General features: G+C 35.5%; 1 protein-coding gene across 1 annotated transcript in view; it reads left to right on the top strand.

Annotated features, from left to right (window-relative positions):
- The window catches only part of LOC149786022 (uncharacterized), a 33,813-nt gene extending 22,280 nt beyond the window's left edge, over positions 1 to 11,533 (top strand). The window contains exons 2-3 of the mRNA XM_089976314.1: positions 4,928 to 5,260; positions 10,102 to 11,533. Coding sequence (XP_089832440.1) covers positions 4,957 to 5,260; positions 10,102 to 11,465 — 1,668 coding nt within the window. The 5' untranslated portion in view covers positions 4,928 to 4,956 and the 3' untranslated portion in view covers positions 11,466 to 11,533. The remainder of the gene's footprint in view (positions 1 to 4,927; positions 5,261 to 10,101) is intronic.
- The last annotated feature ends 6,205 nt before the right edge of the window (positions 11,534 to 17,738 follow it).

The following is a 17,738-nucleotide window of genomic DNA, read 5'->3' as shown; positions in this document are numbered from 1 at the left end:
TTTCATGCCTTTTTAACTTCTCCTCTCCAATTATTTGATTTGATACAAATGATGCAAAAAACGCAATAATACAAACCATGTCTGCTTTTAACTGAGTGTAACAATGCTGCAGATACTTAGCAAGTCAGAGGTCATGGGACAATAGGAACTTAGAATCTTGCAGAAATGCTTGCCGAGATAGCTGTGATGGTCAATTTATATTTTTCACTATTGAATACAGGAGAGCATATTGCATTTATGATGATTACACTGAATCTTTGTTGACATTTTCATTGCTCAAAACTTGGATATTATTCATATACATTGTACTGAAAATGTTGCATGGAAAGAAAACGTAACAAAATATAAGACTTTGTATTAAAAGTTGAGAATTTCATGATGATTCAAATTTCCAGTTACTAGTCACTGTTTTTGATGATAAAACAAATGATATAGCAAGGTTTCATCTACCAATTTTAACTGCAATTTTCTTCACGTTCAACAAATAGGGGCCAGTTTTAGAGGTATTTTCTTGCAAAAAACAATGCGATCCACTCCTGACAATATTATAAGCAAAATTCATGAGTTATCTGTGCGAGGTGTCAAGGAAGCAGCATATTTAGCATTTTAGTAGACCAGTATCTTTGTTTCAATTGTTTTTGTAACCAAGAATGTGTTTTCTGCAGCATCTTCAGAACTGAAAATATGTAATATAACAAATGTAAACAGTTTTTAGCATGGTTGGTAGAACATTTGATTCATGATCAAAGGGTTGTGGATTCAATTCCCATTGAGGCCACCCTTGGTTTAGGACTGTCTTTGTGTGTCCTTAGGAAAGACACTTAGCTCCCTTTGCCTCACCATTATGTAACAAATAATGCATTCAAAGTGCTGTTAAGAAAAATACCTCACCCAAAACTACATAATGTAAATCATTGTGTATATTTCTTTTTCTCCCCCTTAGTTTAAAGATTAAAGATAACAAGATATTAAACAACAACTTATTGTTGTCTTTCAAGGCAAAATTCCTTCATACTCATGTACAAATTAAAAAGACTACCAATAAAATGTTTAATTCTTTCCTGAAACTTTTCAGTGGGTGTGAACAGTTTATATTCAGGGTTCTCTAGGACACCAAGTATTTGAGTAAACGTATGTATACTTTTGGACTCATTAACAGCTGAGTCCTTGATATGCAAGCAAGGTGAAGGAAGAACCCATGAAAACCATGGTAAGAACCAGTGACCCACGGGATGCTACTGTCAAGCTTTCTCACTTACTAATATTGGCTGAGCCTCATACTCGAACCCATATGGGCAAAGTAAGCAAATCAGTGATTGAATCGCCACATTGATGAATGTTCAATTTCATAATAAGAATATCATGATCATCAATGTCAAATGCTTTTCAAAGATCAGCTAGTAATGATCCAACTAATTTTCACTGATCTAAAGCAGAGATCAATCTGTCGGTCATGGAGACTAAGGCCTGTTACACAGGAGTGGTTTTCTCTGAACACTGATTGGTTTTGGTAAATTCAGTCATAGGTTGATACATACATCAAAAAATTGTGTTTTCAAGTAGTCTAGATAGATATTGGTCTGTAGCTATTGACATCTTTGCTACCAGATTTGTAAATGGTGCCAGTTTCAATGTCTGGGGAAACATGGAGGTGGATATGCTCAGATTACATATGTAAGCTATGCTGTCAGATATTGTATATGACAGTCCTCAGGAGATGTGATCCAATATTATCTGGGCATGTTGATTTTGTTGTTGCAATATTTTTGCAAAATTGTTTTAATATGTTTCATTTGGTATTACAGCAGTTCAAAATTTTGTGTTTAAATTGTTTCTGAGGAGAAATTTAGTTCATTGTGATTAGAGCTTACAGTGGGTTCCTTTTGGTAATTTTGTAAGCTATACTGACAAAAATGTTTTGTGTGTTTGCTATTTCAACATACTCATCAATAACTTGGCTTTCCTGGCTAAGTTGTTGGATTTTGAATGACCTTGAGGAATATTTATCTGCACCTAGGTTGTTAAAAACATTCTATGTAGAGTTCTTATTGCAGTTATTTTCTAAAGCTGACTGATAGTAATTCTTCTTTGCCCCATTGATCATTTTAGGTTACTTTTTTCTCCAACGTTTTGTAAGGTACTTTCATGGGTTTTCATGGTGTCTAGAATGTCAGGAATCAACCCAGCAAGTTGGATTACTCGATTTATTTTCCAAAGTACATGTTTATATACCACTTGCATTAAAAGTTGGGTCCATAGATAAATAGCATCATCCACTTATAAAACATAGATACTATGCTGCAAGGAACATTACTGAGATATTACACAAATTTTAAATACTGTCTAGTTTAAATAAACTGTTATCAACATTATCGCTGAATCAACTTGATATGAAATGTGCATTATAACCAATTCTTGTCAACTTCTGCTTTTTTCCTTAGCGCTGTGAAAAATTGTAGATGCATACTTTAAGAAAAAACCTTTAAGCATAAAAATCCTACTAAACAATCCTTTTAAGCATAGATGTGGATATATATATATATATATATATATATATATATATATATATATATATATATGAATGACACATGTAACTGGAATGGGTTGTTCGTGCATCAGTGACAGACACATATACAGTATGTTCATTTCTGTATTTATTTTGTTAACAAGGCAGTAAAGTAAACTCAGCCAGTTTAACATTCAGAAAGTCTTCCAAGAATATTTGAAATTAATATTTAATATCATTAATAATTCAAAAATAATATCAAAAAGGAAGGATAGATATAAATACATGACAATATGACATCAGATGATTGATATGAAAACTTAAATCACCATTTTATATAAAATATTTGATTTTATAAAAAAGTTATTTGATTTTGAAGTATTTTCATTTGATAAAATCTGGTCCTCTTATATCAAAGCAAAAAAGCATGAAGATCAATGTGAGAAAATACTAGTATAACTTTTCTAAAATATGTAAACCTTCTCTTGATAATTATTAAAATTTTTTGCAGATATTGTTATGTGGGGATGTAAAATTAAATATAATGTGGTTTTAAAAAAGGAAGGAAGTCAATCCCATATTCATGACTGTCAGATATTTATTTGTAATAGAATGATTTTGATTTTATTATTATCCAATATTGTTCTTGATTCAGCTCAATTGATTTTTCAATATTACATGCATTGCAGAGGGGGAATTAATCCCCTCCACTTTCTCATTGCTATAATCCTCCATGATGGAGGGATAAATACCAACAAATCACCATAGTGTCACTGTGAAGGGGTTGGTTGAAATTGCAGATTGACATTTGAACAGCCAGTTAATGAAGACCTCCCAATGGAAAGACTGAGACATCAAGCATGATTTATGATCAGATACTGTACCATTTCAATTATCAGTGTTTTTTTTTTATTGAATTATATATTTGGACAATAAAACAATAATTTATTCAGTACAGTCACATATATTAAGAAAAGGTTGATCAACTTATTTTGAAACTAGTTTATGCTTCCGCTCTATTCAAAGAAGTTTGAACAAACTTACTAATTTGATGAAAGGCATGTCTTGGTGAGCTTCTCTTGAATAGTATAAATTTAAACATGTTTAAACATGAGGTATGGACAATTAAATTCCATTTGATAACCACTTCTATAAACAAACAGAAAACATTGAATTTACACTTATATATGCTTAGTTCTTAAGCAATAAATGCCCCGTCATGAGGCTGAATGTTCATGTACACAGCTATGAACTACGGGGTAGTTCAGTTTTGACTGCATGTGTACTATAAGGGACTGGCCATTTCATCTGTGGGGCTTAGATTGTTCTTTCCAACTTGGATATATTTTGTTCTTTCATCCATCACAACAAAGATTTGTTTTAAGTAAAATAAGGACTGGCATTGTGTCCTATTTTATACTTCAAACCAGAGCAAGACAATTGTTTATAAGCATGTAATCCCCCCACCTTTAGAAAATGAAATGGTCTCTTCTTAATAAAGACTTAACTAAAGGGAAGTTTTTCAGAAAGGAAGGCAGTGACCATTGTCAACACTGTTATAGAATATTAGCATGAAAAAGTGACCTCAGTTTCAGGTTTGTAAAGGTGTGTTTCTGTCACATGATTGTTGTTGTTGTTGTAGGGTTTAACGCCATTTTTCAGCACACGATAGGCTATACATGGCAGCCAGTGTTAATGGTGGTGGAAGAACCCAGGAAAACCACGGGAAAGAACCACTGACCCACGAGAAGCTACTGGCAAGCTTTCTCACATACCCACATTAGCCGAATCTGAGACTCGAACCCACACAGACAGAGGTGAGATGGCAGTAATAAGTAACGGAGAGCACTTTACACCACTCAGCCACTTGGGGCCCCTTCTGTCACATGAAGCAATCTAAGCGCTTTGTACTTAACAGTTCCAGTTATGGTCAACGGAAGTTTGAGAATTGTTCATAATTAATCACACCAGAAGTTATTGTTGAAATGAATAATAATGTGGAAATGTCTCAGAATTGCACAGAATAATGTTTCTAAACTTCAGGACATGGCCTAACTAAGCTTTTATGTCAATTTGGAGGAAGTTAACTACCTCCTCGATAAATCTGTCGACACTGAGTAGTGTTATTCAACACAATATACAATGACCAAATATTTAAATACTGTAGTAGTAACCACCATATTTTTTAGAGGTTTTACTTGTGTGCCACAGTTATGGCACTGAGATTGCATTAATACTGTGGTCCTGTCATAATGATAGGACAACTGTACCATTTAATGTTATTAATTAATGCCTCCTTTATAACAATTGCATCGATGCATCAGTCCTAATGATTCTTTATAAATGACTTTCATTGTATGTTGTTCCACTTTCAAGTGTATATCACTCATAAATTTGTTTTTTTTCTTTCTCTCTTCCAAGTGAGAACATGATGGTAGAAAACCTTCAGCATGAAGTGCCAAAAATGCAATGCAGATCTGAGTGATGATGCAGAGTTTTGTTTTAAGTGTGGAACGGCTGTTTCTGAACCTATCATTCTGTGCTCTGGGAAGAAAAAGGATGGAACACCTTGTGGTTCCAAGTTGCAAGAGGGCTGCATGTTTTGTCTTAAGTGTGGTAGTCCAGTGAACCAGAGAAAGCAGATACCATGTAAGGGAGTGACGAAGGATGGATTAGCATGCAGCAATCTATTAGAGGAAGAAGCTGAATTTTGTTTAAAGTGTGGAACACCTCAAGGGGCAAAGCCACCAGAAGGTTGATTTCTGTTTTGTTTATTTTGTTGGGTTATGAGGGTGCACTTATTTCAGAAAATCATTAGGGGGTCTGCTGGAAGTTTTTTTACAGGGCCTACCCCATTTTGGACAGGTTTTGTTTTAAAACTTATTAAAGACCAGATTACTCATACTGGTGTTAAATTACACTCAGCTTATTGAGCAAGAGTGGTGTGAAGCTGGTCAACCTGGCCAACTTTACCCTACTTATACAACTTTTCCCAGCTTTTTCATTTGCTGCCTACTTTTACATTCTGTTCTTCAAATCAGCCCTATTATCATAGGTTTTTACTATTTTGGAGACATTTTTTCATTAATTTAATGTGCACTAACCATCATGATAAGGTTCTTATATCTCTCAGTGCTTTATTTTCAGTAATCAATGCAGTTTTAAGGAACATTTGTTCCAGAAGATATTAAAAATTTGTCTAGGCACTGCCTAGTCCATCTGTTTGTTATGCTTCACAAGTGGTAGAGAGAGTATGTCAGTCTTGTCTGAGCTGTTCTATCAGTTCAAGATTGGCTGGTGCAGCATCAAGCTTGTTTATTTCCAGGAAAAAGAAGTTTCCTGGATTGGACTAGCAGATATGTAAGTAGAGATGTGAGAAGCGATTTGGTTGGTTCAGGTACAAAAAGTATTTCTGTTAGATTTTCCTTGTTTTCCCTTACCTTTTCCCTACTTTATAAAATACAATAACTCTTCTTAATTACATCTTTTTCACAAAAGGGTGTTTGAAAGCCTGTAGGGATAATTAGTGTTGTCCCTCATAGTACCTTGTCTCCTTTTGTTTTTCTCACCAGTTTTGGCTTTGATGTATATGCAGATAGCTGGTTTCCTGACTCTATAACCGACGAACACTTTCTTGTTGATGGCATAACAAATGCACCTGAAAAGTAGAAATGCAGAAATGGTGTGACATTTATCAAACCGTTACTAGAAAATTCTTTTTTTTGGTGAAATCTTGATTTTATCTTTAAAAAGTACTTGGAACTTATGTTCAGCACAGTATTTCCAAGCATTTATGATATTTTGTGGCAGTTTATATCAGTGATATGCAGAGTAGCTGCCATTCATACTCATTTTTATATTTTGGGCATAAGGCGGAGTGAATTATGTTATGATGTAGTCTATCCGTATGTCTGTCCATCTGTTGTTAATTTTGTTTCAGCTCAATACCAGATAGCTATGATCTTGTAGCCTCAGCCATATTGAGGCTACCAAGTGATCCTATATCTAGCAATGGAGCAAATAAAACTACATATTGTCAAAGACAAAAAGATGACTCTATTTAAAATCTAAGCAGAGCTGTTTTTCAGGAACTTTGGCTAATGATAAAATTATTAAGCCTATATAAGGTAGATTATATTGGTATGTTTACACCGACCATACTTTGTTTGCCATGACAGATAACTTGAGATTCTCATGGTAATTTGTATACCATATCTGGACATTCTGCAATACATTATTCAATGCATACCACATTTACTTTTTTTCTCCAGATAAAGATGCAATGTCCTTATAGGGCACATGAAGAAATGTGACAAAATGGAAGTAGTTATTAATTGAACTAATATGGTCGACATCATTCAAAATAAATTATCTGATGAAGATCGTAAATGCTAGTTTACACCTATTTCTACAATGGTATTAAATAAGAGGACTATTTAATTTCTTTCAGCATATGTTTGGAAATCTTTAAACTACCAAATTTACAGAATTATTTAAATTATCAAAGATGGTGGACTACATCATCTGTCGCTTGAAAACATAGACTGTCTCAACAAATATGGTGACTGTGTTGCTAAAGAAACTCCTGTTTCATTCAAAATGCCAACAAGTGGACAGTGTTTGGGACCCGCATGTTGACAATCAAGTTAGAAATTTTAAAAATCAATGACTGAAATGACTAAGCCTTGTGTATTTTTCACATTCTTGATGACTTCTCTTTTTAAACTTGGGGGGTGTAGTGCAAACAGGATGGTGTGAGAATACTACAGGTAGCTGTGACTGAATGAAAAAAATGGTTTCTGCACAAAAATTTCAATTCTTGACCATATACCTTCATCAAAGTTTGTGGATCAAAAAGTCAAAGTCACTTTGACCAAAGGAAGACAAATGGTTTTTGCATGACAACTTTTGTTATAGACCATTTACATGTACCTTGATCAAAGCTTTTGATGGACTTGCACCTAATGTATGGAAGAGGCCTTTTGATTTTGGGGTCAACAGGTCAAAGGTCAGGGTCATTGTGTTTAAAAGAAAATAGGTTTTGGAGAAATAACTTTTGTTCTAGATGTTGTGGATGGCTTGCACAGAGGGTAACAAAGATGTTTTTGTTGTAGGGTTTAATGCCATTTTTCAACACAATATAGGCAATACATGGCGGCCAGTATAAATGGTGGAGGAAGAACCCGAGAAAACACCAGAAAGAACCACCAACTCACGAGAAGCCACTGGCAAGCTTTCTCATGTACCCACAAAGAATCTCATAGATTCTGGTCTTAACATCGGAAGTAATGATCATGGGAAAATTATTAAGAAAATGATGGTTTCTGCATAGTAAGTTAATTTCAAGACTGCATGCCTTGACAAAGGTCCAGGTTATAAAGACCTAAAGTTAACTGTGCCCTGCTAGTGCCTAGATTGAGGATTATTAAACATCTGGCATGTATAATATGCAATTTTAAATACTCTGATTTAATATCAGTAATATTGTACCTGTTGCCATTGCATGACTGGTACTTTTCTGGAGGAAAATACCCAGCTGACCAGTTGAAATTCCATCCTCCCATCAGGGTGAACCGGAATCTTCCTGAACACTGAATTGGCCCTGCATGAGAGCCCCATACATCACATATGCATGAAAGACTCTTACATATTTTTTGGTCATCATGATGTATGGTTCAGCATTGTTTACATAAAGAGGATTAGCTGCCTCTTACATGGATCAATGAGTGAATTATTATTTAGTGTGCTAAATATTCTTTACGAACTTCAGAATTATACCCCAATCAAATTTTTCCAGGTCTCCATGGATACTTCTAGGATTAGTGGGACAAACAGCACTCTCTCTTTACCACTAGGATAGAGAGTGAGTTGTGCCTCCCCTTGGGGGATGAGCAGTACCCTCTCATGTCCAAAAGGGCAGAGAGTGAGTTGCACCCCCTGCTACGGAGGAGCAGCACACTCTACTGTACCCTTTTATTCCCAAGGACCTGCTGTTCGTGACTTTATCTAGTCCCCTTAAGAAGGGAGTGCTCAGATCCAAGTCTGTTAGATCTGAGGTTGGCTCTTACTACAGATCTGAGTTGCCAGCAGACTCCTTGTATGGTGACCAGCCACTGGGTACTGATCACCTTTGGGTACTAGTGCCAGAGGGTAGGATTCTTCATGGTTTATGGTCTCTGGATAAATCTGCCCTCCACATCAACAATTTGGAAATAAGTACAGTGTTTCTAGTCTGTTAGGGGGACATCCAGCAGATAAGAGGTTGCTGTTTTCCTCTGACAGCACATAAGTGGTAGTGTACCTCAAGAGACAAAGAAGCACACATGTGCCTTCTCACTGCATGGAGGTTTGGAATCTCCTACACTGGACAGCTTCAGAAGGAATGTTCATTCGAATATGCAACATTCCAGGCTGGAAGAACATGGACAGTCTGTCAAGGAAAGGGAAGATAATTTTTACAGAATGATCACTCACCCAGTCCAGAGCAGACTCTCTGTTCCATCTTTGGGGAGCACCAATGATGAACTTGTTTGCTGCCAATCTGTACAACAGACTTCCCTTTTATGTTTCCCCAGTCCCTGACCTGAGGGCCTAGGCAGTGGACACCTTCAACCTGAGGTGGGATTGTTTGTTTGCTTACAGGTCCTTCGCAAAGTCAGGCACTTCACAGCTCAGTTCATTTTGATTGATCCTTTGTGGCCCCAGTGATGGTGGTAGAATGATCATGGTCTATTGGTGTATTATCCCAGGACCTTACCTCAGAGGATGGACCTTCTTTTGCAGCATGGGGGCTCTCTCCTACACAGCTGCTTACAGATTCTCCTGTCTCATCTCAAACAATCTCTTTGCAAAGAAAACTTTTAGGGCCAAGTTGCCAAGTGCATCTTTCAGTCCAGAAGATCAGCTTCTAAGGAATATGATGCTAATGGAGAATCTTTTGTGATTGATGTACCAAAGATTTCAGTCCTAGCTGTCCCATTGTGAGTGCAGTGGCTGACCTCACTTTTGCACCTTTAAAATAATGCATTCTTGGTCATTTTCACTTCCCAAACTTCACATGTAAATTGGAAAATATTTAGCTGATTACTTTTAAATTTTTAGCTCTACTGGTCATGGACCAGAAGAGCTATTTGGGATAGTTTGTTGTCCATCATCCATCTGTATGTTAGCACAACTTTGTTATCACTAATCCTATTAAACAACTTGAAAGATTACCATGAAACTTTACATGCTCATTTATCCCATGGTCTAGTTGGTCCTAAATGAAAATGGTGCAGCTCAGATATTCAATATGGACACCACAGTGGTCATCTTGAAAATATTGCTACTACTCCTGAATGGATGGTCATATCAGCATGGGTTTAAAGTAAAAGACTAATTTCTATTTGGTCCTCGATAAAAATGGAACTGATCTGATGTTTAGTATGGCTGCCATTTTTCTGTTTGACACATACGATTATGACCAAGTGACTGCTCATCATTTACTATGTCTTTCAGCATCTGTTGTATGTTTTCATATAATAACATTTCTTAGCATTGAATTTATTGTTTACTGCTCAAGTTAATCTAAATACAGGTATTTCTCAATTTTGCAGAGATTTTCAGTCAAATCTCTGGTGAAGATGTGAGCAGCGCTAAGTCTTCCATGGCTGCTTCTGCAGGACCAGAGAATTCAGAGGTGACTAGCGTATGTGCCAAGTCTGATGCAGAAACTGGTCCAGACAACATAAATGTAGCTCAAGACTCTGCATTAAAATATCCAGTCTCCTCTTCCCCAGGGCTAAATGAAGAAATTGTTGACCCATCTATTTTTCCAATTCATCCTTTGCCTCAGAGTAGATCCACATCAGAAAATGTTCTAAAAAATAGTCTCGATGGTGAATCTCAGGATATGAAGGGAAACGTTTCATCTGATGATAAGTCTGCATCCAGTGATACTGCGGACCTGGAGAGCAAAATGAATAATGTGACTCTGTCAGATGCAAGTGATAATGGTGCTGAAGCCATATCAGAAGACATTGGTGATAATAACGAGGATAATAGTGAAAGCAATACAAACTCCAGTGATGACTCCGCTTCTGACACTGCATGCACAGAGATGGCTGAAGTAACTGAGACACGGTCCACAGAATCTGTTTTGATGCATGACAAGAAGGCAACCAAAGTTAAATCCCAAAAGAAGCCTAAGTCTTCAATTAACAAGATCAAGATAATGCTTGGCAGGAAGGATGCAGCTGTTGGAACAAATGTAAACAATCTTAAACAGATTACTAAGAAACTGAAAACATTTTGGAAGAAGAAGATGAAATTTAAACGAAAGCAAGGGAAGAAAAAGACCATGGATATATCAAATCCTTGTTGCCTTGAGTCTTTAAAGGATATACAAGAATCACCAAAAAAATCGGTCGAGAAGATTGATGAAAAGGCTGCAAATAATAGCCAGCCCACTGACACTTTGGAACAAGGACCCATTGATCACATACATGCAGTTGATGATGGTACATCTACTGATATAGATAATACAGAGAACATGCATACAAATCAGGTTAAAGAGAATGTACCTATTCAAGAAACTGGAAGTGAAATAAAATCTAACAAGGACAAAAGTGAAAATACAGAAAATGGTCATGCTGGGGAAAGAACAGAAAATCAGGGCAAAGAGATAGCACCTATTCAAGAGACTAGAAATGGAATAAACTCTGTCATGAACAAAAGTGAAAAAGCACTTAATGGTCAGGTGGTATCAGGGAAAAGAAATGAAAGAACTGGTGCTTCTGCTTTGGAAACTCAGCGTAATACTTCAGTCAAGGAACAGGTTCAAGAAAGCATAGAGCCAAAGGTGGGAGAAGATGTAACCTCTCAAAAAGAGACAGGAATAGCAGCAAAACAGAATTCAAATATTTTGCAAAGAAATAAGGTAGCTAAAATGACTGAGATTGAAGAAAACAAAATAACTTGAATCTAAGTATCTTTACAGGACACCAGCTCAAAGCTAGTACATAGAATTTGTGAACTCTGAACCAAAGTTGTTAAATTGAGTGTGGATTACGTTGGTGACTCATAGTGACATTTATTATACTGGAATGGGATTACACTCCAGTTTGTTCCACACAGCATCACAAATTTTATCCTATCTGTAACTCATGAAATTATCAGGTCATCATCATTAAATGTAGCTGAAAAGTACCTAATTTGTTTTGTATGAACTATTTGAAATCAATTGGGATTTGGTACTTTTAGCTACATTTAATGATGCTGACCTGATAATTTAATGAGTTACAGATAGGATAACATTTGTGATGCTGTGTGGAATTAACTATAGTGTAATCTTATTCTGATAGCGTCACTCTGTCACCAACATAATACACACACAATTACCAACTTTGGTTCAGAGTTCACAAATAAAGTTAATGGGTAAAGTGTTTCCATGTACCGCATAAAATGTTCAGTTTTTTTAGCATGATGTGAATGAAAGCCTTTAACTTCAGCATGGCTAGATCACATCACAGTCATCTTTAAGTAGAATCTGTCAAAATCCAAACCAAGCTGGTACCCCAGCAAACAAACACTTGGTTATTAATTTGTTCTGAACAAGAGTAAATAAAAGCACCAGTAGATTACAAAAAATAAAGTTCATAACAAACAAATATATAAATATTCAAGATTCTAAAACACAACTGGAAGGAAGCAGAAGGTGACTGCTTTAATTAATATGTTCATATAAAACAACAAAAGGAGTGCTTAAATTTGTATTGTTTTATCCTGAATGAAACATCAAAGCCTTGTGATCCATCAACTATTGAACCACTGCAATCCATCAAACATCAAACCCTTGCAATCCATCAAACATCAAACCCTTGCAATCCATAAAACATCAAACCCTTGCAATCCATAAAACATCAAACCCTTGCAATCCATCAACTATCAAACCCTTGCAATCCATAAAACATCAAATCCTTGCAATCCATCAAACATCAAACCCTTGCAATCCATCAAACATCAAACCCTTGCAATCCATAAAACATCAAACCCTTGCAATCCATAAAACATCAAACCCTTGCAATCCATCAACTATCAAACCCTTGCAATCCATAAAACATCAAACCCTTGCAATCCATAAAACATCAAATCCTTGCAATCCATCAAACATCAAACCCTTGCAATCCATCAAATATCAAAACTTTGCAATCCATCAAACATCAAACCCTTGCAATCCATCAAACATCAAACCCTTGCAATCCATCAACTATCGAACCACTGCAATCCATCAAACATCAAACCCTTGCAATCTACAAAACATCAAACCCTTGCAATCCATAAAACAACCCTTGCAATCCATAAAACGTCAAACCCTTGCAATCCATCAACTATCAAACCCCTGCAATACAATTCAAACATCAAACCCTTGCAATCCATCAGACATCAAACCCTTGCAATCCATCAAACAAACCCTTGCAATCCATCAAACATCGAACCCTTGCAATCCATCAAACAAACCCTTGCAATCCATCAAACATCAAACCCTTGCAATCCATCAAACATCAAACCATTGCAATCCATCAAACATCAAACCCTTGCAATCCATCAAACAAACCCTTGCAATCCATCAAACATCAAACCCTTGCAATCCATCAAACATCAAACCATTGCAATCCATCAAACATCAAACCATTGCAATCCATCAAACATCAAACCCTTGCAATCCATCAAACATCAAACCATTGCAATCCATCAAACATCAAACCCTTGCAATCCATCAAACATCAAACCATTGCAATCCATCAAACATCAAACCATTGCAATCCATCAAACATCAAACCCTTGCAATCCATCAAACAAACCCTTGCAATCCATCAAACATCAAACCATTGCAATCCATCAAACATCAAACCATTGCAATCCATCAAACATCAAACCCTTGCAATCCATCAAACAAACCATTGCAATCCATCAAACATCAAACCATTGCAATCCATCAAACATCAAACCCTTGCAATCCATCAAACATCAAACCCTTGCAATCCATCAAACATCAAACCATTGCAATCCATCAAACATCAAACCATTGCAATCCATCAAACATCAAACCCTTGCAATCCATCAATCAAACCCTTGCAATCCATCAAACATCAAACCCTTGCAATCCATCAACTATCAAACCCTTGCAATCCATCAAAGAGATAAACTGACTCTACTTCTGGTACTGTGCTGTTGCCGACAATCACTGATCAAGATCAGCAACAGGATATGGGACTAAAACTGTATGAAAATAATAAATCAGTGTCTTACAGACTTTGATGATGGGACAGTTAACTTTCAAGATTTAAAAAACATTTTAAAGTTTGTCAGTGCATGAATACTGACAGCCTCATCTTGTTCCAGTGCAGAGGCAAATTTTATTGGTAAAAACTGACATATATCAGTGTAATGGAACCTTTGTATTACTCTTGTACATGTGACAGAACCAAGACATCAAAATCAGTAGATTTAAAAAAATTTTCATTAGATTGGCTTTTTAATTGATTGGATATTTTATTGACAAATTGTATGCATTGATGGCAGATGTTACAATACTACATGTAATTAATACAGATTATTATCAGTTAAACAAAAAAGGAATAGTTGTATATCTCATAGTTCACTGCAAAGATTTAAAATAAAACTTCACAAGTTTTTTAGTTTCCTTCACAATATCACTGATTAGTGACCACAGAAGTCATTCATTGTGATTATTGAATTTTCACACTTAACAGGCTTTCAGTAGTTTTCTGATCCAGATTTCTGCTTGAGTCACTCAGTATTTCTTAAAGAATGGAGAATGTCCTCTCTGTGTTAGCAATGGAATGTAGCAATGACAGCACTTGTAATCAGATATCAAATAAGGCTTTCTAAGTGGGTGTATTTGTTATTGAAGAATCATCGCTCCAATGAGATGGTGTTAATATATGCCAGGTGATTCATTCTGATTCATATAATATCTTTAATTCAACTTTGCATGAAACACACAGTGCATACTCAAGACCTTTGCTACTTGCCTGCACCCACTTTAAGTTTGGTTTTGAAGCATTGTTAAACTTCTTGTAATATTTCTTTGTTGATTTCTTTTTACTATTGGTAGAAAATGTACAATTCAGGGTGTTGACATGAATTGAAAAAAAAACCTAATAAGATCTGATGTTAAATATTGCTTGTAAAACACCAGGATAAACACAATAACAATTTAAACAAGACAGAATATTCAAAATATTTCTGCAAGTGTTCTGCTGAAATCATTTTGAGGTTATGGTCTTTTATCTCACTACTGGCAATGGTCAAATGATTTTTTATCACAGACTTACAGGTCTCCATGAACCACCATGGTTTCCTTCATTACTTATAGCACATAAAAATTATGCTGCCATTAACTTTAAACTCTCCAGGTTAGAACAGTAAGGTAATCAATTGTTTTTTATTTACACATGTCTCTTATAGTTGAATTACTCAGAATGCATCATTGCACAGGTGGTTGCAATGGTGGAACAATTGGTTGCCCTGGTGGAACTATTCTGGCCCCCAGTTCCACTGGTACTCTTTGGTTTTTGTAATGTGTTGATAGAATGCATAAAAATATAATTTTATTTTCAATTTTAAAAATTTCTTAAAATTTTTTGTACATTTTAAAAGCAGTAGAGATTTGAACAGTAGAATGGTATATGTATTCAACAGTCTTTAAAACAGTAATTTGTGTCTGAACACCAGTAGAACCATGATCTCAAGCCCCCTTTGGCCTAATGCTTTATTGGTTGAAGGGTTGCATTTGAGATAAAACTGCCTGGAGTTTGTAGTTGTAAGAGAGGGAAAGACAGAGTGAAAGAAGAAGAGAAATGTAACATTTTTATTAAGGCTAAATGATTAATTGTAATCTAAATTTTCAGGGTGATGTTGCTTGTGGAAAGAGGACTGCAAAGAGTTGTGTTCCAAGGTAAAGTTGATGATCACCATTACTACCATGTTATTCATCATCATCATCTTATTATTATTATTATTGTTGTTGATGTCGCCCAAGTAGAATTATTGGGTAGCACTCGCTTTCCAGGTAGAAACAATATTGTCTTTGTCATCAGTGTTAAAAATGTTTGTTTAAAAACAAGACATGATTTTTCCATTTAACTTCTGTGTTGCAGGGTGTTGATGGTATATGTATGGTATACTGCTGTCTGTCAGAGTGACTGTTTGCTCAAAACAATTTGGATTTTGAGAAGAGATTTCAATGCATGTTTCTTTATTCTCAAAGAAAAAAGAAACCTATTGGATTATAGATGAGTAACTTTAATGGCACTGCTACAGTACTCTAAATATACTTTTCAGTTGCATTTATTTCTGTATGCATATTATAAGTTTGGGATTTTAAGTTTTTTATATTCTCAATCTAAGTTGAAGTAATTATGATTGTCAGACCATCCATCTGTGACTGAAAGAAGAAACTGCACAATAACTTGAGCTCTTCACCATTTATCTTTTTAAATGCAGGGATGGCTTGCAAATGGGATAAGAAAGAACTATTTAATGTTGAGGTCAAAAGATAAAATGTTTGTGTCACTGACTGAAAGAAGAAAAAAGATTTCTGCATGATAACTTAAGTTTTCTTTAATCACAGTTACCTAACTTTATGGATTGAACTGTACTTGGGGTAATTAAGAAGCCAATTGTTTAAAAGGTGAAATCCATGTCATAGTGACTGAAAGATTACAAATGTATTTGGGAAAAAAATAATTTCTATATCATATACATGGACAAACATTGTAATTGATTTGCACTTGGAGTAAGGAAGAAGCCACTTTGCTGTAGCTGACATGAGAAAAATGGTTTACAAACATTAAGATTGGTTCAACTTTGTGGCTGGCATTCACTTGAGGTACAGAAGACCTATCAGTTTTGGGGTCCAAAGTTCAAGGTCACTGTCTGAAAGTAGAAAAGTGGGTTCTGCACAGAAGTATCTGTTTTCTCCATTGTAGACTATTAAAACTGGAGCAGGTGAATAATGAGCTGTTCACTGTACTTTTGTTAATGTTTGTTTCAAATAACCAAAAAAAGAAGCCTTTTGAAATTTTCCATGGTTTCAGGGGAGCAGTAGTAGCTCAGTGGTTAGCATGCTGACTGAAATGGTGCAAGTTAGAATCTACTATTAGACCAGCCTGGGTCAGCTACCGCAGTGTGTCCTTGGCAAGGTGCTCCAATTGTTACATCACTAAGTAACCTACTTGTGTCGCTGTGCCATAAAGCACAAAACCAAAACCAAAACCATGTTTTTTTGTTTCCAAATGATAACTAAAGGCAAAGTGAATGATTTAAGTCAGGTGCAAATTTTGATAAAATGCTACTTTTCAGCTTAAAACTTCTAACATTATTCTTGAGTGCCACTATTTCTTTCAAAATCTGTCACTTAAAAAATTAAATAGAACCTAACATTAGTAATATGCAAAGGTATTTCAACCTAACCCATTATCAAAGACATTTAAGCATGAATTGTAAACTTAATTAGTTAACAAATACCAGTATCTTTTTGCTGTTTTTCGAAAAGGAAACTCAAGGGTACTACTGTTGGCTAACTGTGAATGGGATTGAGTGTTTTCCATGAGGGAAAAAAGACTTGCTCACTGTAGTAACTGGTACACAAAAGAGCAAATGCAACATTTTTCATTGCAGAGAATTCTGATGTATGTTTAGATCAAGTGTGTGGACACTTATCCAAATTTTGGTTTTCATTGTTTGAAATCTGGCCCCTTCATGGTAGAAAAATTATCTACTCACAAAGTCAGAGCTCTAAAAATCTGAATTTACTCTATTTCCAAAGACTCAGTTTCAAGATTCAAGAAGTACTAAAGCACTCATGATCATTTTCAGTTGGTTTCTCAAGGTTAAAAATATATTTTGAAAATAGCACCATCAATTTGGAAGTATTGAATACTTCAGGCAAACTCTTCTTTGAAGTCAGAAATATTTTAGTGTAAATGTTATTCAAAGACTGTGATTTTCATTGCTGTCAGTGAACAGTTTAACTTGTGGAAACGTTTTAGAGTCCATGTTTGAATATCAGCTTCGAAGAGCTGGAATTTGACAAGAATGACATCCAGTCTTCATATAAGTTCAGAAAAGGTTTACTATGGAGTTTGGCATTCTGTGTATTTAAATGTGCTGTGAATGTCTGTCAGAAACATGAGATTCATAAGCCATTCTTTTTTTCGATCTTGAG

The sequence above is a fragment of the Sinohyriopsis cumingii genome, chromosome 12, assembly GCF_028554795.1.
Source record: "Sinohyriopsis cumingii isolate HCF-2022 chromosome 12, ASM2855479v2, whole genome shotgun sequence".
Taxonomy (NCBI): domain Eukaryota; kingdom Metazoa; phylum Mollusca; class Bivalvia; order Unionida; family Unionidae; genus Sinohyriopsis; species Sinohyriopsis cumingii.
Note: the sequence above shows the minus strand (reverse complement) of the source record. Positions and strands in the feature narration are given on the sequence as shown.